Consider the following 21,750-nt stretch of genomic DNA (forward strand, 5'->3'; position numbering starts at 1 on the left):
GGTGGGTGGGAGGGAGAGGAAAGCAGCTGCAGTTTCTGTGGCTGGAGGCCAAGGGAAAGCATGCTTGCCTTCTGTGCCTTGCAGTGGCAGCCGGACTCAGCTGGGGAGCCTGTTCCCTTAGGCAGTTTGTAACTGGGCTTCCTGGTGATCCTGTTGGTCCTTTGTTTAGAGAAACCGGACTGCTATGGGGGAGATAGAGGGGACTCAAGAGAAAACATCTACACAAATACAAATGCAAATCAAGAGACTGCCCAACTATTCCTTTTTTTAAATCAACAGTAGCAATAACACACTAACCCAACAATAACTCAGCAATAACCCAGAACAACCCAACAAGCCAAAAACAATAACCTAACAGCAACACAAGAAACCAAGGTGAAAGGAAACAGTGGTATCCTAAGCTTGTAGTGGAATGGGGCTTACCAGACCTAATAAGTAAGTCACTCAGTATGGTGCACACATTCTTACCCAGACTAACCCCAGGCCACTGCGCCTTCAGGGTTCATGAAGTGGCTTGGGAAAATGTGGTTTCTTTGGACAGACACGTTTCTCTCTGTCAGAAGCCTTCCCATGCACATCACTTTTCAGATTACCTCAGCTGCCAACCTTTTCCTTGGTAACTGCTCTCCAGGACTAAGGCAGGAATAACCTAGTTACCACATTGCTTTGGTGTGTTTCTTTGGGATCTGTTCTTTTTTGGTATGGTAAAAAGATTACATAAGTCGTGGTCTCTTTTCTGTTGTCTCCACAGAGACTTCCTAAATACCATTGTTAGTTCAAACGCTTTGCACTCTCAGATGTCAGTTAGGAGAGGAACCAGCCTTTTAGTTTTAAGTTAAAGTAATCTATGGGTTGTGAGCCATAGCATAGTGGTTAAGGGTTTACTAGGCATTCACTAGGCCCTAGGTTCAGTCCCCAGAACCTTTGGTGAAAGGAGATGATGATGTAATTCAGTGCTCTTTAGCCTCACACAGTCGTTCTTGTCCAGTGTAGACCTGCTGTGGAAGACCACAGGTTTCATTGTGAACTGTCTTCTGGAATGTGGTTCATCTCCTTGCCCCTGTTGGTCAGAAACATCTGGATCCAGGTGTTCCAGCACAGCCCATTCCTGATTTTCGTTATGCACTTATTCTCAGCGTATCCAGGGGTCCGAAGGAATTCTGTGGATTGGACGGCACGTTTGCCGAAACGCTGCAAGCCACTTTGCCCTCTATCAGATTAACTGACCGTCTGATTTCTCCCAGATCTTCAACGCCTCAAAGGAGTTGTCGGACACCGCTGCCTACCAGTCTGTGCGAGTCTTCTCTGTCTCCCTCACCCAGGCAGAGGAGGAGCTGGCTGACCTCGATGAAGTTGACCTGTCATGGTCCAAGCCCACTGCAGGTACGCGAATGCCTCAGCAAACTGTCTTCCAGGCAATGGGTTAGTGACTTAAATGGAATCTGTAGCCACTGAATTTGGTTCTAGTTATTATTACAGACGTATCCTTTTAGCCTGGTATTCCTAGTGGGTTTCCATCCCATTCCTGGTGATCATGGTTACGTGTTTCTTCCTAGGTATCCAGCCCGAATCTTCCCCACTGAGTTCAGGAAAAGGCTCTTCCTTTTTCTTGAGAACAGCACTGATGCTGTTCAACGAGGTGGAGGGAGTCAGGGTCTTTCTCCACTGTGGTAACCCTCTCTGTCCCCTACTCCCTACTGCGTCTGAGGACGTCTCACTGCCCCCTCAGAGTGAACTTGGATCTGCTCCAGCTCCCTTCAGGGCCTCCTGTCTTCCATTTCTCTCTACGAGAGAACCACAGAATCTGTACTTCATGGCTCTGCCTGCTCTGGGGCAGGCACTGCACCAGTCCAAGGACACAGCGGCAAGCACGACAGACACAGTCCCTGCTGCGAGGGTTCAGCCCTGTTCTTTATTTCCACAGAACAAGACAGAGGCAAATACAACCAGCCCCCTTATCAATTCATCGCTTGCTTCACAGTTTGTGCAGTGCCTTTTGTATTCATTCTTTTCGCTGCCTCCATGGGGTTCCTCTTTTTGTTTTGGTCTGGTTTTTTTTTTTTTAAACACAGTTTCTCTGTGTGGCCCTGGCTGTCCAGGAACTTGCTTTGTAGACTAGGCTAGCCTCAAACTCAGAGATCCATCTGCCTGCCTCAGCTTACAGAGTACTGGGAATAAAGGGGATTAAAGGCATCCACCATCACCACCACCTGGGGAAACATAGTTCACTCTGTGGGTAAAGGCTGACCATGTAAGCACCAGGACCTGAATTCAGAACCCAGGCGCTCATTTAAAAGGCAGATGTGGCAGCATATATTTGTAATTTCATCACAGGGGAGGCAGAGACAAAGGCGACTTCTGGGGGTTACTGGCCAGCTAGTCTAGCTGAATAGTGAGAGGCAATTTCAAACAAATGAATGAATGAACAAATGAATGAATGAATGAATGAGGTAGAGGATGATTGAGGAAGATACCTGGCATTGACCTCTGGCTTCCACATAAGTACACATATATACTTGTACATCTTGACACACATGTGCACATACAAACACATACTTTACATACAAATAAATAAACACATTCTTGCCTATCCTCCGGTTTCCTAACCTCTTTTTATCCTTCTTAGTTATCTTTCTCCTCTACTTACTAGTCAGTAGGTCTGCCTTTAACTGGCTACTCACAGGCACCTAACACTAGCAAACACATATTCCTGATTATATCCTAGACATTAGAGACACGGTTATGAATGAAGTGAAGTCCCTCCAAAACTAACAGAAGTACTGTTCTGACCAAGGCAACTTATAGAAGGTGACATTTAATCGGGGGTATGCTTATAGCTTCAAATGGTTAGTCCACCATTATCATCGTGGCAGGGAGTGTGGCTGAAGGTAAGAATGGTTCTGGAGACGTAGCTGATAACTACATCCTGATTTGTAGGCAGAGAGAGAGAGAGAGAGAGAGAGAGAGAGAGAGAGAGAGAGAGAGAGAGAGAGAGAGAGAGGGATGAGAGAGAGAGAGAATGAGAGAATAGGATAGGCCTGGCAGGGACTTTTGAAATCTCAAAGCCCACCCTCAGTGACACACCTTCTACAACAAGGCTACATCTCCTAATCTTTGCCAAACAGTTCAACTAACTAACATTCAAATATTTGAGCCTGTGCGGCCCAGTCTCATTAAGACCAGCGCAGAGGGAAACACTGAACCTCTTACTACAGGAAGTGATGTGACAGGGCTGTGCAGAGGGAGGATGTCAGTCTAAACCAGGCTTTTGCTGAACTTCCTTGACAGCTCTTCTTCATTGTTAACTCTTTGTTGTTAACTCCAGCCAAAACTTGTCTTTTAAGACAGCGTACTCCCCCATTTATTTTATTTAGCTAATCACCTGACCTAGTCAGTAAGCTTTAGAATTTATGAGGAGAGACTCTGTGTCTCTTTCCCTGCTGTATCTCAACCACTCTGTAGTTCTGAACACGTAGTAGGTGCTCAGTTGATTGCAATTCGTCTGAAATTGATCTGATTTTCTCCTATTGCACTACTTGGGTTTGGGTCCTTTGCAGGGCTAAACCCAGTGCCTCACGTAGAGTAGGTTTTTACCAGGTACTGGTTTGCGTTGACCCTGTCTCCGTGTGTTTCCATCTTCTCCTCCCCTCTTTAACCCCCTCTAGTATGGAACTCATATCACCAGCTTGTGTATGAACAGTTGAAAAAAATCAGACCGGGGAAGAAGCAAAACTGGTTAATGGTTGCTGTGTCTCCCTTTTTGCTGGATTTCTCAGCACTTCTGTGTCCACATCTTCATTACTTCAGCTATGGGGTTGATCACACATCATCCAGAAAAAAACCACATCTCCTCTCTACCTCCTGGCCGCTTGCCTTAAGTGAGTGGCCGGGGAGTGTGAGGTGGAAAAGGGACCTCACAGGTTTTGGGCCACTTGTCTACTGAGGAGGACTTAATGTTCCTGGAATCCGATGTGCCTGAGGGGCTGGGGTTCCGCAAAACCTGCTTAGAGTTCTGGATCCCTGATTATGTAAGTGAATTATTTATGTTCAGACTACGACACAGTTGTTTCCACTCGCCTCCATGCCAGACTGAGAGCTCTTGTTTCCTCATTATGGCAAAAAGCATTTTGAGCAACTGAAAAGAAACAAACAAACAAGCAAACTGAAGAGCAGTCAAGTGAAACTGTCATGAACACTGTAATTTTCCCTGTGGAAAAGATTCTTCTTCTTAGGGGAACTTTGGAAGTCATGCTTCATTCTGGGCTGTAGCTTGTCCTTTACCTTCGTCTTTCCCTGCATCTGAAGGGCTTAGAAAGGAGCCCACTGCTGGTTCCACTCGTGTCACAGCTCCAGTTTGTATATCCCCTGCTCTTCTCCTGACTTTCCCTGTAACTATTTCCATGCATAGGAAACCTGGGTCACGGAAACTTCACATACATGTCTGCAGTGTGCTGGCTCTTTGGGCGTTACCTGTATGACACTCTGCAATATCCCATCGGGCTAGTCTCCTCCAGTTGGGGTGGGACACCCATTGAAGTCTGGTCATCTAGAAGGGCACTGAAAGCCTGTGGAGTTCCTAATACAAGGGATGAACGAGTTCTTCAGCCTGAGATAAAGCCCATGAGGAATGGCTGTGAGAGTGAGGAGTCCTCATGTCCTTTTAGGAGGTAAGTGCATGCTGAATGTCGTCCGTGTTTGTCCTGGGTGTATGGAGTTTTCATGCACAGGGCATGTGTTGTTGTCTGAGCAACTACAGCCATCTGGGAACAGGTGAAGAAGGGACTGTACTCGTTTACCTCAGTAACAGCAGTAGTTCATGCTTGTCGACACCCTTCTATTGAGGGCACTGTTGTAGGCTCTTCGTCTGCACTGGTTCATCTGGTTCTCAGAACACCTCCCTAAAGTGTAGCTACTGCCGCTACACCACGGTTCAAGACACCAAGTCCCAGAGAAGATCAGGACATGGCTTGTGCCGGGCCTAGTAAAGTAGGCCAGTCTGGCTCCAATGCCTGGGTTCCTCTTAGCCACTGCACTCTCTTTCCTCAAGAGTAAACTGCCAAACAGGAAGAATGAATGCCTAAATGTATACTTAAAAACATTAGTGTACTGAGTATGAAAGCTGGGTGGGAAGGATATTTCAGAAGAGAAAGAACTCGTTAGAAAAACAAACAAACAAAACCCAATACTGTATGCAAATGGAGACGGAGAGGTACTCTGTGGGCTCTACTTTCGTGAGCACTGTCTCTTTCACTCTGGGAGGGCTTCTGGGAGGAGTAGGAGGGGGAGGGGAAGGGGGGGTGAGGAGGAGGAAGGGAAGGAGGGTTTTCTCCTAGTACAGTTTGGGTATTTGTATAAAGCTTTGCCTGAGTGTAGGTGGGATGAAGATATTAAGTTGGGAGAAAAGGAATGGCTTTTAGTAGAGTAGGAAGGAAAGTCATATCCAGCATGTGGTGGGGGTTTTAAAGCCAGGTACATCAGATCTCCACGGAAGGGAGTGAAGCAAATGGACTGGGAAAGTGGGAATTCTCTCTATAGCTCCTGCAAAGATAAATGCATATATGTATTCCACAGAGAAGTCTGGGACCATATCCAAAGTTAAAACAAAATTGTTTTTGACTCAGTAATGCCATTGCTGGGAATTTATCTTGCAAAAAGAAGTAAGCATGTATCCAATGGTTTTGCTACATGGAAAATCATCACCCCATTACTCCCAAAGCAGCACCTGTAAGCTAGTCTGCCTACTGGGTAGTAGTTAGCTGAACTTATTGCATGTAAATCAGCCCTCCCTCTGACTTTAATGGCCTTATCTGGAAACTGGCGTGGCCCACTGTGGACTCACATAGAACTGATTGCTACACTTTCCCTGGGAAGAACCTGGTGACACTGTTCCCATGTTTTCAAGTGTAATGGAACAGACTGAACTGTCTCTGGGCTGTTTTCCTGTGAGGTTTGTCCAAGTGAACGTGGCTAGGCTGACTGTCTTTCGATTGATTGCTGGCTTTGTTCATCTTGCCGATTTCAGGTTTGTCCCATGTGATCCTGTGGCTGGACCGGCAACACACTCTGTCCTCTGGAATGCCATGATCCACCCCCTGCAAAACATGACTTTGAAAGGGGTGGTGTGGTATCAGGGTGAGCTTGCCCATTCTCCACTGTGTCAGTTAGCTCTGGCTGTGTAACAAAGGGCCCCGAGGAGTTAATGATTTCAAAACCCAATGAGTTTATCGTTTTATCCAGCCCTGTTTTCTCTGGGTTAGCAGGGTGGTTCTCCCATCTGCTGCTTCAGTTGGGGTTTCCACTTTGTCCTTGGCTGCCTGCTGAGCTATCTAGTGGCTGGAGGACATCAGACAGCTTGTCTCTTGTATGCATTGACTGGGGACAGTGTGCTGGACATCGTGAGTCTCAGGTGGCCTGGTCTTTAGCAGATTGGTTCACACTTGTAGTTCATTCCCACTGCAGTAGAAGAGTTCCAGGAAGATGTAGAGGGAGCGGTTCCCGAAGCTCATGCTCTTTAGAAGCTTCCACTTGTACCAAGCTTGCTGATGCCGCTGGCCATCAACCTGAGGGCACGGAAGGCCACTACTTCAGGGCATGGATGGGGGAGAAGAAAAACTTTTAAAATACCCACACCAAAATTCTCTCCCAATTTCGGTTTTTTTTTTTTTTTTAAGGAGAGAATAATGCGAATTATAACAGGGACCTGTACGCCTGCATGTTTCCTGCACTCATTGCAGACTGGCGCCAGACCTTTCACTCCGGCTCCCAGGGCCAGACAGAACGTTTCTTTCCATTTGGGTTTGTCCAGGTATGTGTTCAGAGGAAGGGAGTGTATGGGCATGTGTGGATGGTGTGGGCTGTGTGCATGTCTGTAAAGGGATCTGCAGTCCCACGTTTGTCCTCATAGCGTGTGCTGGCTCCGAGCTGTATATTAATTCCTATGAACTTACTGGTGAGACGATTACATCTTCAAAAATGTTAATAAACAGTGAATCTTATTATAAAAGCCCCCCAGTTTTTCACTGGAAAAACTTTAAAAGGCAAAACAGATACCCAAACAAAAAACAAATCAAAAAACAATCCCAACTACCACCAACTTAAAGCTAAGACTATTGAGAACTCAAGAAAAAAAAAAGACTTTGTTTGTATGTGGTTGTTTTTTCTCTTCATATTGTATTGTAAGCCTTTTTCATGCCGATGGCTATTCTTCTTCAGCATGGTTTGTCATGATTACAAAGTATTCGGAAACGGGGATGCACTGTAACACATTTAAATGAGTTCTCAAAGGAGGCTGCTACGTAGATTCCATTACTTGGCTTTTACAAACTGTGGCATGTTATTTTCCTGGCAGCAGATTTCTTGTAGTTTATTGCCATAAGATAAATTCCCAGAAATGAGATTGCTGGGTCAAAACATATATCCCCCAAACGCTTTGTCCAAGCCCCATTTTTTGTTAAAATTGTGAATTTGTATAACTGCACCTTTAGCAACTGTGTGTAAGAATGTGGATTGCTCCATGTTGAGCAGGGTTGTGACTTCTTAGGCTGCCTGTGGCTGGCTCTGCTGCATCACTAGACCTACTAACCAACCCATCAACCAAACAACCACGTTAACTTCCCCACATTCCCCTGACTTTTGCTGTTATCCCCATACCCTCTAGAATTTACCATATTCCCTGTCTTCTGGAGATCATACATACCCTTTGTTTGAAACAATTTCTCTTTCTTACATAATTTTCCTAGGCCTCTGCTTGGGTGTTAGGAAAGTACTTGTGATTATGCAGCGCCTGGGATAGATGCCCCTTCCTCATAGAATGCGTTTCTTAGTAATCGCTTATGCTCTGTTTTGTTTACATGCGAGTTGTATGGGTGGCTATGTCTCTTCGGTTCAGGCTTGTATTCCTAGTATGTAGTTGGTTAGCACCAATGATGGCTTACAACACAAAATGAAAGAACACTGTCAAGAGAGGAAGTCCTGCTTCTGGTTAGAGGGAGCTAGTCAGAAGGATTGTACCTCCATCCTTAGACAAAAGGAATAAATACCTGGGCCAAGTTCAAAATTATTTTCATGACCCGTCTAACACCTGGACTTCCTAGCCAAGTGGTAGTTCTGACGTCCATGGAATAGGAAATTATGCAGTTAAGGTGTTAGGAAAAGAAGGCCCAGTCTTCAGTAGAATGGACACTGTCATGGTTTAGATATTACCCTGTGAACCTCATAGGTACTTTCTTTTCACTATCCTTCTGTCTCTTGCACCTCACCTTTTTTTTTTTTGTAACCATACTCCTCTTTAAGAAGCCTTTTGTGTATGTGTGTTTGTGTAGTATGTGCTTATATGTAATTGTGTGTGTGTGGTATGTGTTTGTATTGTGTGTGTGTGGGGGTGCATGGTGTCTATCTGCTTGTGTTTGTGTGCAGTATGTGTATATGTGTTTGTGTGGTGTATTTGTGTGTTTGTGTGGTGTGCGTTTGTGTGTATACCACAGTGTGCATATAGAAGTCAGTTCTCACCTTCCTTCTTGTTTAAGACAGGGTCTCATTGCTTACCACTGCAAACACTGGACAAACTGGTCTACAGGTTTCTGGGGGGACTTTCTTGTGTGGGCTTCCCATTTTGTTCTAGAAATGCTGGGATCACTGATGTGTGCTACCTATCCTGGCTTTAGGAAGGTTGGGTGGATCTGAACTCAAGTCTTAATGCTTTTGTGGCAAATGCTTACTGACCCATCTCCCTGGCCACCATGCCCTGTTTCACAGAAAGGATTTTTACTGACTTTTTATATGTACTGGTTGTTTGAAGGTGACTATGTAGTTCAAATGAAAACTATGCACTTGGATACTTATAAACATGGCATCTGGTCTTTTCTCTTAAAGTTTACAATTGGTAGAGGCCTCTTACCCTTTAGCCTTTACTTTAGTATCCACAAAAATATGATAGTTAATTTTAATAGTATCATATGTATTTGTCTTAAGTATGTGGATCCAAAGGGAAATACCCAATGTGACAACTCAAGATAGTGGTTCAAGGCCTGGGTCTGGAGTTAGGCATCTGGGATTCCTAGTCTTTGAGCTGCGTGATTTTGAACAAACATCTTTCTTATTTTAAGTATTGCATGACTTAACCTATGTGGAAACATGCTGGATGTGTTAGCATTTATTATTGTTGCAAGAATTCATAACATCTGCAGGGATAGCTGTCTTGTTTGGAAAGATGACATATGGTGTTTGAAGTAATACAGCGGTGAGAGGACAGTTAGAAATTCAGGATTGGAGCCCATGGAAGAGACTAGGGCTGGTGGGACACTCAAGAGTTACTGATAGACAGGTGGCAGGATACATGAGAGAAAGATCTGGAGGCTGGCTTTAAAAGGGCCCTTGGGGGAACAGATGGAAAACTTTGCTGTTATTTGTAACTTCTTTTGAATGTGACCAGTTTTGTAGGTTTTTTTGTTTGGCAGTTACATATCTTCATTAGTTTTCGTATGTGTAAGAAGCACCACTGCTCTTCAGATTAGGGAGAAACACAAGCATTTCACTTGGGTGTGGAGTATGCTGGTGCCCCCACGTGGTCAGGGTGCAGTAGTGCCATCAGTGGACAATTAAGGGAATTCTCAGCCAACTGCCATTTTGAGGAAAGGTCTTTGGCTTGGAGGGCTGATTGTAGAGGATCTGTGTGTTGAGCTTTGGGCTGTTTCTAGTGGTTTTGTTGGTTTGGTCCTATTACGGCACTTGCTGGTGAATCTGGTTCCATTTGCAGTCCTTGCATTGAAAGAAGGATGACTCATTAGACCTTTGTGTACATGTGCGAGTGTTGGTGCAGGTGCAGATGCAGGTGCAGGTGCAGGTGCAGGTGCAGGTGCAGGTGCAGGTGCATGCACTGGCATGTAGAAGGCCAGAGGACAACTTTGGGTGTGGTAGGTCAGGTGCTGTCCATGATTTTTTGAGATCAAGTCACTCATCAGTTTGGAATGCTGTCTCTGCTTCCACAGTGCTGGAATGTGTCTTCTGGTGATCAAACTTCCCGTGTAAACCCTTTGCTGGCTGAGCTGTCTCCTCAGCCTGACTCTTTCAGTTTTTATGAGATTCTGGTGTGAAGCACTGCTTGTCATTTCCTATGTTAAGACAGATTTGTATGGCAGAATCTTTAACAAGAGAACTGGAATGTTCCTTTAATTCTGTGCCATGGTCAAAGCTCTTACTTGTCACTGTTTCAAGCTTTCTGCTTTCCTAATGTCAAACTCATCACTCATGAAGCGGAAAACATCCTTAAAGTTTTATCTGGCCACGTGGTGATTTGAGTTTTTTCTGGGTAGCATGGTGAGTAAGATTGGGTAGAACAGTCTGTGTAGAACATAGCTTCTCTGATGGGGTCAGACATTTTGAAATAGTGTCAAACAACAGTTTGGATGCTGGCCAGACTGTGGTCTGACTTATTGTTAGATCATGTTTGTAATAGAGACAGAGAGTAGGTGGATGTCTTTCATTGGCTGGAACTAGGACTGGGAAGAAGATTCTGTCTAAATCAAAGAACAGGGTGCTCGTAAGAACCAGAAAACTAAGAAAGAAAGAAATAGCAGGAAATACTGTGTCACAGTAGTGGTAAGGTTTTTTCTTCCTTTTTATTTGATCATTTATTATGGTATATTAGTTATATGTGATGATAGGTTTCATCAGGACATTTTCTTCATGTACATAGCAATTTGGTCACATTCACCCCCTTACTCTCTCCTGTCCCCTCCCATTCCTGCTAATCCTGCTTCTCTTTCCAGGTAACTCTTCTTCTAAGTTCATGTTTTGTGTGTGTTTGAGTGTGTATGTGTATGAATGTATATGTATGAGTGTGTATGTATATGTGTGTGAGTGTGTATGGGTATGTGGGTGTCCGTCCATGTCCTAATGCAGAATTATGGGGAAGGTTTGTTTACAGGAGCATGGGTACCAGTAATTACATCATTGGAGGAAATGTCTCTCTATATCAACTGTTAACTATATATAAATCCTCAGGGGGCTCCACAATTTTCATGATAGTGCTGACAAGCCCAGTCTTTTACAGCTCTTGGGCAGGTAATCACAGACATAGTGAGTTGTGAGTTCCAGTGTAACTCACATATGATGTAAGGGTATGTGTATCCTTAGAAACACACAGAGAGTGTATCATTTTAGAATCCTTCCTAACATGCTTCAGTATCCACATAGTTTGCTCTCTCTTATGTTGTTGTCTTTGTTCAGGCCCAGAACACGAACACACACACACACACACACACACACACACACACACACACACACACACGTTCCAGTATATGTAGTTTTCTTGATGATAAAGTGAGTTATCACATTTGTCTTACTTTGTTCATTGGTCATGTCTCTCTGAAATGTGACCTTGTAAAAGCTTTGCAGTTTTTTGTTCTGTCCATGTGAGAATCAGAAGTTAGTGGTCCATTCGTCTAAGGCTATGCCCTTCCTTTGACTCTTACATTCCTTTCTCTGCTTCTTCCTTAACGTGCCCTGACTTTTGGAGGAATTCATACAGGCATTGAATTTATGCTTGGCACTCAACAGTCATTTGTTTCAGTACTTTACTAGATAAAGAATCTTCCGGGAGCCTCTGCTCTTTGCAGGCTGAGGGGCACATCAACTTTCAGTATGAAGTACTTAGTCCTACTGCTCACTATCTAGAGTCTAGAGCACTTACCCTGACTGCCCCTTCACTAGCCAGACTCCCTGTTGACTTACTGTGTCCTATCAGAGGCTTCCTTCTTGCTTCTACCTTGACTCTTCCTCTTTAGGGTGTTCTCAATGTATCTGAAGATTCCAGAGTGCTCCCCTCCCACTGAGTGGCAGCTGATGCTAACAAGGCCACGCTCGCTTTACTTCCATCGCCCCTGACCTTCTTCCCAGTGCTCTCTGCCTATTCCACTTGATTCATACTGGCTGTAAGTACAATAGGCATACTGACTTTAACTTCTTTAATTCTTTTTCTCCTGCCTGCAAAGTGTTTATTTTCTATTGCTACATAACGCTATATTTAGCAGCTTAAAATCATCCGACATATATTTATTTATTATCTCGCAATTCCCGTGAGTGTGGTGTGAGCTGGGACACAGATGGCTTAGCTACACTCTCTGCCTGTGGTTACAGAAATGGTGTCTGACAGGGCTAGAGTCTCCTCTGAGACTTGGTTTCTTGTCTAAGCTCCCATGATTGTTGGCAAAGTTAATTTTCCCAAAGCTGCTATAGGACTTATGGCAGTCAGATTTCTGAAGAGCAGCAGGGCCACTCCATGGCTCCAGACCTTCTCTGAAAGGCACCCCTGACTTGGTCCGGCTCACCAAGCTTCTTCCCTTTTGGTGAACTTGAAGCCAACTGGTTAGCAATATTACATCTGCAAGTGCATTCTTTGCCAAGTGACAGGATGTGATCATAGGATCATAGGAGTAACATCCTGTTAACATAGTCTGCTGGTGAGAAGCAAGCTATGGGTCCCCACCACAAAGGATATAACATTATATAAGGATATAAGAGTCAGAATGTATCCTCTTAGAATCCTTCCTAACATGCTTCAATGTCCACATAGCTTGCTCTCTCTTATGTTTTTGTCTTTGTTAAGCTCCAGATCTCTCTTTTCTATATGTATAAAATACATACTATATATAACATATATTTTCAGTATACCTATTATTTTCTTGATGATAAAGTGAGTTACCACATTTGTCTTATTTTTGTTCATTGGTCGTCTCTCTCCTCTGGAATGTGGTCTTGTAAAAACTGCAATTTTTTTTGTTTTGTTCCCTACTCTATCTTCTTGGTGAGGCTAGTGCCTGGATCAAGTAAACACTTATTAAGAGAATGAATGAATGGACTGACTGATACTACACCAGTTGTTGACCCGTCACAGGCTCTTTCTAGAACAATACTTTCCACATGTTCTGGTTGTCATTGGTGAGTTGCCCTAGATCCTCACACGTTAATCCAAATGTCACTGATTCTAAGCTAAGCACTTACAGCTTTCTCCTGAGCCCTATGTCAAGTTGGCTGTCTGGTCCTGGTGGTTTCATTTCTGAGCAGCCCATTCCCATTATTACCCCACTAGAAAGGTCTGGCTTGGGTGCTTGCATCTGTCTGTCCATCTGTCTATCTGTCCATGTCTAGAAATATTAAGCCTTTTGGCACTGTAATGAGTTCCTGAGACAAGTCAACTTGACAGGAGAAAGGCTTGTTTTGGTCAGATTGCAGTCTGTGGCTAGCTGTTCCTGTGGTCATCAGTGTGGGGTATGGGTCAGAGCAGTCTCTTCACTTTATGGTACCTGGAGGTCTGGGGAAGAGACTGGCATCAATCAACTTCTTGGTGACCTAACTTCCTCCTACAAGATCCCAACTCTTAAAGATTCTTTCAGCTTCTTAGCAGCACCGTGGACTGGGCACCAGTTCTTCAATATGTGCACTTTTGTGGATATTCACATTCTAAGTTAGGTAACAAGCATCACGATGTTTCACGGGCAGCCATTTCCTCTGACCAGTCACCATGCTATCTTCATAACTTACCTTTACTGTGGCACAGTTCCAGTGCCACTCACTGAACCCATACTCCTTTACGGCTGACCACTTTAGGTTCTCAGCCGAGCCACAGGGCTCTGTAGCTACCACATACTCAGGGGCTCCCATCACTCACGGAATCAAAGAGCAACGGTGTTCACACACTTGGCCAGTTGTCCTTCCCATTTCCCATTTCCCTCCACCCAGGTAGACTGCACCCTCTCTCAAAACAGCAATTCTTCTCTTTCAAGAATTGCTTCTCAAAGAAGCGGTTCTTCGTCCAAGCAGGGCTCCTCAGATAGCTTCTCATGTTTTTTTTTTTTAACTTCTAAATATATTATGAGGCATGCCTGTGTACAATAGCAATCGCTGTCTATCTGAAATGTATACTAAACTGCTGTACCATCAGTTTAGCTTTCAATCCATACCATTTTATGTGGTTACAAATTCATTTTGTCATGCTCAGATCTGTCCTTCCAGCAGAGCGTTCCAGCTTTGTAAGCACTTGTACCAGCTACTTTGACAGTCACTTTCAAATTCCATGGCTCAGAATAACCTTTATGTTATAGTTCACGTACCAGAGGAACTGGGGTTTGGGTGATCTTGTTTAGGTCTGCCAGGGATCCTTAAGAGCTCTGGGGCTTGGTGGGAGCTCAGCTCCAGATGAAATAGAACTGGACTTGTTAGATGAACAGTTCTGTTCTACAGCTGTCCTAATTAGGGTTTCTATTGCTGTGATGAAGACCCATGAGAAAAAAATACACACACACACACACACACACACACACACACACACACACACACACACACACACACACACACACACACATACACACACAAAAAAAAAAGGCAAGCTGGTGAGGTAAGGTTTATCTGGCTTACACTTCCAGATCACAGTCCATCATTGGAGGAAGTCAGGACAGGCACTGATATGGAGTCCATGGAGGTGTGCAGCTTACTGGCTTGCTTCCCCTGGCTTGCTCAGCCTCCTTTCTTAAAGAACCCAAGACCAACAGCCCAGGAAAGGTACCACCCACTGAGCTGGGCTCTGCCCCATTGATCACTAATTGAGAAAATGCCTTATAGCTAGAGCTCATGGAGGCATTTCCTCAACTGATGCTCCTTCCTCTGATGATGAAAGCTTGTCTTAAGTCAACACACAAAACCATCTGGTACAACAGTTCTCATCCTTGTCTAGAGAGCAGTAGGCTAGCCCACTTACCTTCCTCTGTTGTGCTAGCCCACTTACCTTCCTCTGTTGGTGCTGACAGAAGTACAAGACACAAGTAGAACCAGCACAAGTTAGGCAAGGACATATTAAGCTCACCTACCAAAAAGGCCACGAAGAATCAGTGGGTGGAGAGGAAGAACTGCAGATTGGAGAGGTGTGGGTATAAGGAGTGAAGATGAGTCTTTTGCGACTTGCCAGAGTGGATGTTTTTGCTTCCCTGTAGTGCCTAGCCTTTTGCTGCACTATCTATCCATTCCCTACTGCTTTATAACAAATTGCCCTAGATCAGAAGCTTAAATTCCATGGGCTGCCTCATCTTTGTCCTGTGTGTTGTGAGACTTGTGTGGCTGTAATTTTTTTGTTTTGTTTGTTTTTGAGACTGAGTTTCTCTGTGTAGCCTTGGCTCTCTTAGAACTCACTCTGTAGACCAGGCTGGCCTCAACCTCAGAGGTCCGACTGTCTCTGACTCCTAAGTTCCAGGATTAAAGGCATGTGCCACCACTGCCTAGCTGTGTGTTCATAATTTGATGATAGGATCTATAATTAATATATCAGCTGATATTTCTAGCTGTCTCCAAAAGCTGTCTAAGGTTTCCTCTCTTTACGATTTCTTCAACAGAGTAGCTGGACAATTTTTTCTTCTAATGGCCAATACAGGATTTCTGGGAAAAGCCTCAAGCTGCGTAAAAATCTTGCCACATTCAATTGATCAGCAAACTGCAGGACCAGCCTGGATTGGCCATGTGGTTGTTGGAACTACCCTGAACAATGTGAAGTGCTCAGAAAATACTTGAATAAATGTTTGGACAAACAGTGGACCAGAAGCAAAGTGTCAATGAGAAGCATCCAGGGGTCCAGAGCAGTAAAATGACAGCGTCTTTCTTTTTTAGCTGTCTTCATACCTGTTGATGAACTCATCAGATTATGGATTTCCAGAGATCCGCTGGCATCAAACAGCAGACTTTGGCTCTGTCCCCAACCCGAAGATGCCCAATACTTTTATGGCCGTCGCTATGGATCTCTGTGACCGAGACTCACCTTTTGGGAGGTACGGTTGCTTCTTGCCTGGAGTCTTTCCCCATGATGTTCACTTGTAATGGGATGGATTAGACTATGGGTTAGAACTTTGGTGTCGTCTATGCTGCAATAACCCAGATCAAAGCCTAACTCCCCACCCCATCCCTCCTTATAGGGACCCTGGCCAGTCAACCAGAGCCCCTCTGCACTTACCTTCATGCTTTGATCCAACAAAAACAGTTTAGACTCCATCAAAGCAGGTCGATAGAGACTGCTCACGGATCAGAGCAAAAGTCTCCAAAGAGTTGGGAGGTAGCTCATTGGCTGAGTTCAGGCCCTAGTACTATCTCTCAAGTATGAGTCTCTGAGTTTATCTTCCGTCTACCATAACTTCTAAGTCTTACATTGGCAAATAAGTGCTGTCATCTAGAAGCTACATATATTAGTGATGGTTTCTATGCTGTTATAAAACACCATGTCCGAAAGCTACTTGGAAAATAAAGGGTTTATTTCAGCATACAGTTTTTATATTTTTGGTTGTGAGTCTAGCCTTTAATGGCTGACCTATCATCTCTCCAGCCCCAGCATACAGTTCTATATCACACGCCATCATCAAAGGGGGTTAGGGCAGAAACTTAGGCAGGACAGGAAGCTAGCGCAGAAGCTGATGCAGAGCCCATGTAGTAACTTGCTGCTTATTGGTTTGCTCCCCATGGCTTGCTTAGCCTGCTTTCTTATAGAAACCACAACCACCAGCCCAGGGCTGGCTCTACCCACAATGGGTTGGACCCTCCTACATCAATCATCAACCAAGAAAATCCACTACTGGCTTTCCCATAGGCCAATCTGGTGGAAGCATTTTCCCAACTGAGGTTCCCGTCTCTAAAGTGACTTTAGCTGTGTCAAGACAACATAACACTAGCCAGCATGCCACACAAGTCACTTGCTTACACTGAGTCACTAAACTAAATCATGAATGTAAGCATGGGATAGGCCATGGGATCTAACATGGACTCAGGCAGGGTGGCATTTTTGTTGTCTGCTCCAGTGACTACTGCTGCAGGATGCAAGATTTCAGATGTGAAGTGGGCCTCGCACATTACCTTTAGATCACAGCAGGAACTTGATAATATTTACTGAATAAAAGGCAGACAGACCTAAACGATGAACATCCCAGCATAGGTGACTGACGCACAGTATGCCTAACAGTCCAGTCCACTCCCTTATGCTCTGTCCTTCTCTCTCCTTTTCAGTCTAGCCCTCTGTTGCTGTAAGTTTCTAAACCCACTGAAGGCCTGAGCTCCTTCTCTGGTTAGCACTTACTCTTGTCCTCAAGGTCACTAGCCACTGGTCATTGATTTCAGCCAACTTTTATCCTTTGATTCCTCTTCTCTTTCTCCTTCTTCTTTTCTTTCTTTGCCCCCTCCCCTCCTTTTTTCCTTTAGCATTTTGAGACACGATCCCACTGTGTTGACCAGACTGGCCTTGAAGTTGTGATCTTTCTGCCTCTGCGTCATAAGTGCTTTGATTACAGGCATGTGCCACCATACCCAGAAATTCTTTCCTCCCCTTCCTCCTTCTCCTTTAAGAAAATAAAATAAATAAAAGATTTTAGGGGCTGGAGAGATAGATGCCTCAGTGGTTAGGAACATTTGCCATTCCTCCAGAGGCCCTCAGTTTGGTTCCCAGAACCTGCATGGTGGCTCCTAACTCTACTTCCAGACCATCGGATACCCTCTCTTGGCCTCCACATATGCATGTGCTGCACAGACATACATGCAGGCAAGACTTTCATACACATAGACATAAGTACATCTTTGAACAATTATTTATTCTTGCATGCTCTATCTAGGTGCCTTCCTTTCTAACATGTGGTTATTGTTAGCTCTAAGCCACCATCTACTTGTTTTTGACCCTGTAGCATCCACCCTCGAGACAAACAGACTGTGGCCTATCGCCTGCACTTGGGTGCTCGAGCTGTGGCATATGGTGAGAAAAATTTGACCTTTCAAGGACCACTACCTAAGAAGATAGAACTCTTGGCTCGCAATGAGCTGCTCAACCTCACTTATGACCAGGAAATCCAGGTGCAGAGGAAAGATAACAAGACATTTGAGGTGAGAATTGCAGTGGTACTGAGGCTCGCTCTATCACTGTGGTGTGATGATGCTGGCTGGCTGGGGTGATGGTAAGCTCATCTCAAAGGCCAAATGTCCAACTACTGATCATTTGTTTGCACACAAGTTTGACAGTGCAACCAAGGAAGGGAAAATTAGCCCCTAATAAACCATATACCTTTTCTCTATCCTTCCTCAGGGCAGCCACAGAGAACAGAGAACAGCCTCATTTGTATTTCATTTGTTAAACTATCATTGTTCTGTAATTCCCTAAACCTTAGTTGTCTCTTTTGTTGTCCTATGCTAAAACCAGAAATTCTTAAGAGTTTAGCATCTCCTTTGAAAAGCTTAAGTTTGGTGAGTCCCAGCTTAGTATGAGTTAATGTAGCAGGTCTGCTTTCTGCCACTCTCCAGCAGGGATCACTTCTGTGGAACTGGGGCCACTTATTAAAGGGATGAGTTAGAATCCTTTATAGTTGAAGGTAGAGACATTCCTAGATGGGAGTGTCTTTGGGAAACATGAGGCCACCAGGCTAGATGATGGTGGAAAGAGGACACTGTAGTAGATGCGACAGTATTGACAGGCAATCCTCATGCAGTTTAGGGCTGAGGAGTCCACACACCCCACACCCAGTAGTGTCTGTCCTCTGGTTCCTTCCACATAGACTTAAAGTGAATTTAGAGACTGTCAGGAAGGGTCTATGTACTGTACTCTCCCCTTTGTTAGCTGGTGGTCTGTCTTTCACCTGGCCCTGGATCACAGTTGAGGTTAGGACAGGATTTAACCTTTGGGTCCTGGATAATTTGTCTTCTCTGGATTGCCTTTTAACCCTAAGGGTTCAGTGGCCATGTCTACTTTGTGTCCTGCCCTTACTGAATACCTACCTCCTCTGGGAGTACTAAAGGGCCACAGCTGGGTTCCTACCTCATACATTCCTGCTGGCTTTGCTGTCTGGAGGGAGGGACCACTAGAGAAATGTTCTGGAGTCCTCTCTGAATACTTGACTATTCTTCCTTGTCTCCCTCAGCAAGTTAGTATTTTATTTAATTGATTTTAATATTTAACTACTCGAACACTACAATTCCTTTTTGGTGCTGGGATCAAACCCAGGACCTTGTACATGCTAGGCATGTGCTCTTTAGCCTATGAACATTTATTACTAACTTGTGGCTCTGTCAACCAGACCCAGTTTGGTGCAGGTTCTAATTACTGTAAGAAACTGGTTTTTGGCTCAGGGTGGCCTCATTTTCTCCCCTTTCTAGTATATCTGAAAGAACAGTTTCCATTTTTTTGGTATAGTCTTCTAACTTGCCTGGCCTTTCTATTTTTCTCTTGTTAGATCTCATGTTGCAGTGACCATCAATGCAAATGGCTTCCAGCTCCTGTGAACATTTTCTCCACCCAGACCCTGATCTTGGATCTCAGTGCTTGTCTGGGCACCGTGGATGCTGTTCGCTATGCCTGGACCACATGGCCCTGTGAATATAAACAGTGCGCCGTTTACCACACCAGCTCGGTCTTGCCAGCTCCTCCCTTCACTGCTCGCATTACACATAGGGGGATCTAAGGACATCATTTAAATGATGACTGCTATCATTCTTAAGGGCAATGGGATAGACACCTTAGATGCCTCATTGAATAGCTCCCAGCTAGCATATGGCTGCTCCTGTATTCTGACATAAGCACTGGCTGGCAGACACTTGAAATGCTCATCTCTGTCCCCTAGTTAGCCTAAGCCTCTGTGACAGTCTAATTCTGAACACTGGGCCTTGTTAGCATTCACTTCCTGGGTATTAGTGGGAGTGAAATGCCCTATTTTTGCCCTTCATCCAGAACTGTGGACTCTCAGAGAGGCAAGAGACTTAAAGGCTGTGGAGGCTGGTGCTTTGTGTACTCTTTGCAACCCCCTGAAAATGGCTATGGAAGTTTCCATGTGTTTCCTTCTGTGGTGCTGAAGTACTTCTCTCATCAAACCTTACCACACCATGACACGTCTTTCAGATCACCTTAGAGAGACCATGTGTTTGTGTCCCCAGTAAGCTCTCAAAACTGTTTTCAGCCCAAGTCTTACTCCAAAGGGAATCTTTGCATATTGCTAAGTGCTAAGGAGTGGCCTTAAGGAATAGAGGGCCCAAGGCATGTTCTCAGGCAAAGGGTGGGGTAACCACAGGCACAGGAATAGGAAGTCGATGCGCTTGGGGCAAATACATCCTTAAATGTAAGTCTTAGGTTCCTGAGGTAAAAGTTCAATGAAGGCTAATTCCCACTGAAGGAAGAAGTTAGGCTGAAAGGAAAGTTACAGGATATACTTAGAGCAACAGTGCAGGCGAGCCAAAGGGCAGGATGCAGTTTACCACTTGGTTAAAGACAGCTGCCAGCCCTGAAAAGTGCACTGACTAGAAATTGGAAGTCCAGCATGGTGGCACACACTAGTCCCAGCACTCAGGCAGCAGAGGGGAGCTGGCTGCAGAATGAGTTCTAGGACAGCCAGTTCTCTAGAGAAACACTCTCTTGACCCTCCCCCACAAGAAAAGAAATTGGGGATAAAAGTAAATAATTAGTGTTGTGTCCACATATCCAGTCAAATTGTTAGGGACAGACTTACACCGTGCCCTTGAAACATGGGAAAGGAATATAACTGCCACCTGTGCATAGCTCTTTTGTTCTTGATGTGAGAAAGTGGGCACTGAAGCAATGAGGATTTCTTACTATTCTCTGGAGCTCTGGGGCATTAGAAACAGCAAGAGAGATGTGTCAGGAGTTTATTTGGTTAAAAACAAAGAAACCAAAACCCAAAACCCAAAACCTGTACATTCTGCAGAGGCCTTTGACCTCTGAGGTGTCTAGCCTGCATTTAACTTCTAATGCTCTCTCTGCACCTGGCCCTGTGAGAACACAAATCTAGTAATCATCAGCTCCTGAGAAAATGTAAAATCTACTGCCTGTCGTGCAAAGCCCTGCTGTTAGTTATGCTGAACAAGAGAATAAGAACCCCAAGCCCAAGGTCCTCTCACACCCAATAATTGGTACATATAGTGCATACGTGTCATGTGGTACATGTAATGAAATCTTGTATGAGTCAAATTTTTAGTGGTTGAATAGTTTAAAACATTGTGTAGGGACTGTGTATTTCTCCAAATGGAGAGAATTTTTAACTATTTGAAAATTAATCACCGACTAGCAAGAGGGTAAGAAGCAGCCTTGAATCATCCCTGAAGGAGAAACACTGCTGCGCTGAACTTTGGTCTGGCTTGTTCTGTTTCCTTATAGCATATGTAAATACACATACTATAGTTGAAAGCAACCTTTCCATGTCTGATGTGTTTTAGTAGGATGCGAACTTTCTCAAATTATTTTACTTTGAAAAGATGTAGGTGTTGACTCTTTATTTTTTTAACCCACTCCCAAGACTATATAGCTCTGGCTGTCCTGGAACTCACTACGTGGACCAGGCTGACCTTGAACTCAGCTTCCTCTACCTCCAAAGTACTCAGATTAATGGCATGGGCCACTGCATCCAGCAACTCCATAAATGTATAGAGTTTGTGGTTCAAAAGCTGTGAACCTGTGAAACTCCACTGGATTGTACATCAGTGTACCACATTACTTGGCTGTTCACAGCTGCACATCTACCAGAATGGAAGAGAATGGCACTACAAATCGGTCATGGTTTTGTGTCAGTTTACTAGAGCACACTCCTTTTACCTTATAAAAATATCGGCCCTACAACCTGAATAAAAGATAAACTAAAAGTTTCATTTTAGGCCAGGCCTAAAGGTGTTGCATACCTTTAATCTAAGCAATGGAAAGGTAGGTAGATCTGTGAGTTCAAAGCCAGCTAAGACTAGAAATGA

General features: G+C 44.4%; 1 protein-coding gene across 1 annotated transcript in view; it reads left to right on the forward strand.

Moving 5' to 3' along the window:
* Siae (sialic acid acetylesterase) overlaps positions 1–21,265 on the forward strand; it is a 35,478-nt gene extending 14,213 nt beyond the window's left edge. The window contains exons 4-10 of the mRNA XM_032909443.1: positions 1,245–1,383; positions 4,409–4,667; positions 6,023–6,132; positions 6,672–6,805; positions 15,652–15,809; positions 17,700–17,895; positions 19,236–21,265. Coding sequence (XP_032765334.1) covers positions 1,245–1,383; positions 4,409–4,667; positions 6,023–6,132; positions 6,672–6,805; positions 15,652–15,809; positions 17,700–17,895; positions 19,236–19,463 — 1,224 coding nt within the window. The 3' untranslated portion in view covers positions 19,464–21,265. The remainder of the gene's footprint in view (positions 1–1,244; positions 1,384–4,408; positions 4,668–6,022; positions 6,133–6,671; positions 6,806–15,651; positions 15,810–17,699; positions 17,896–19,235) is intronic.
* Positions 21,266–21,750: the final 485 nt, after the last annotated feature.

This window comes from Rattus rattus, chromosome 8 (genome assembly GCF_011064425.1).
Source record: "Rattus rattus isolate New Zealand chromosome 8, Rrattus_CSIRO_v1, whole genome shotgun sequence".
Classification (NCBI taxonomy): Eukaryota; Metazoa; Chordata; class Mammalia; order Rodentia; family Muridae; genus Rattus; species Rattus rattus.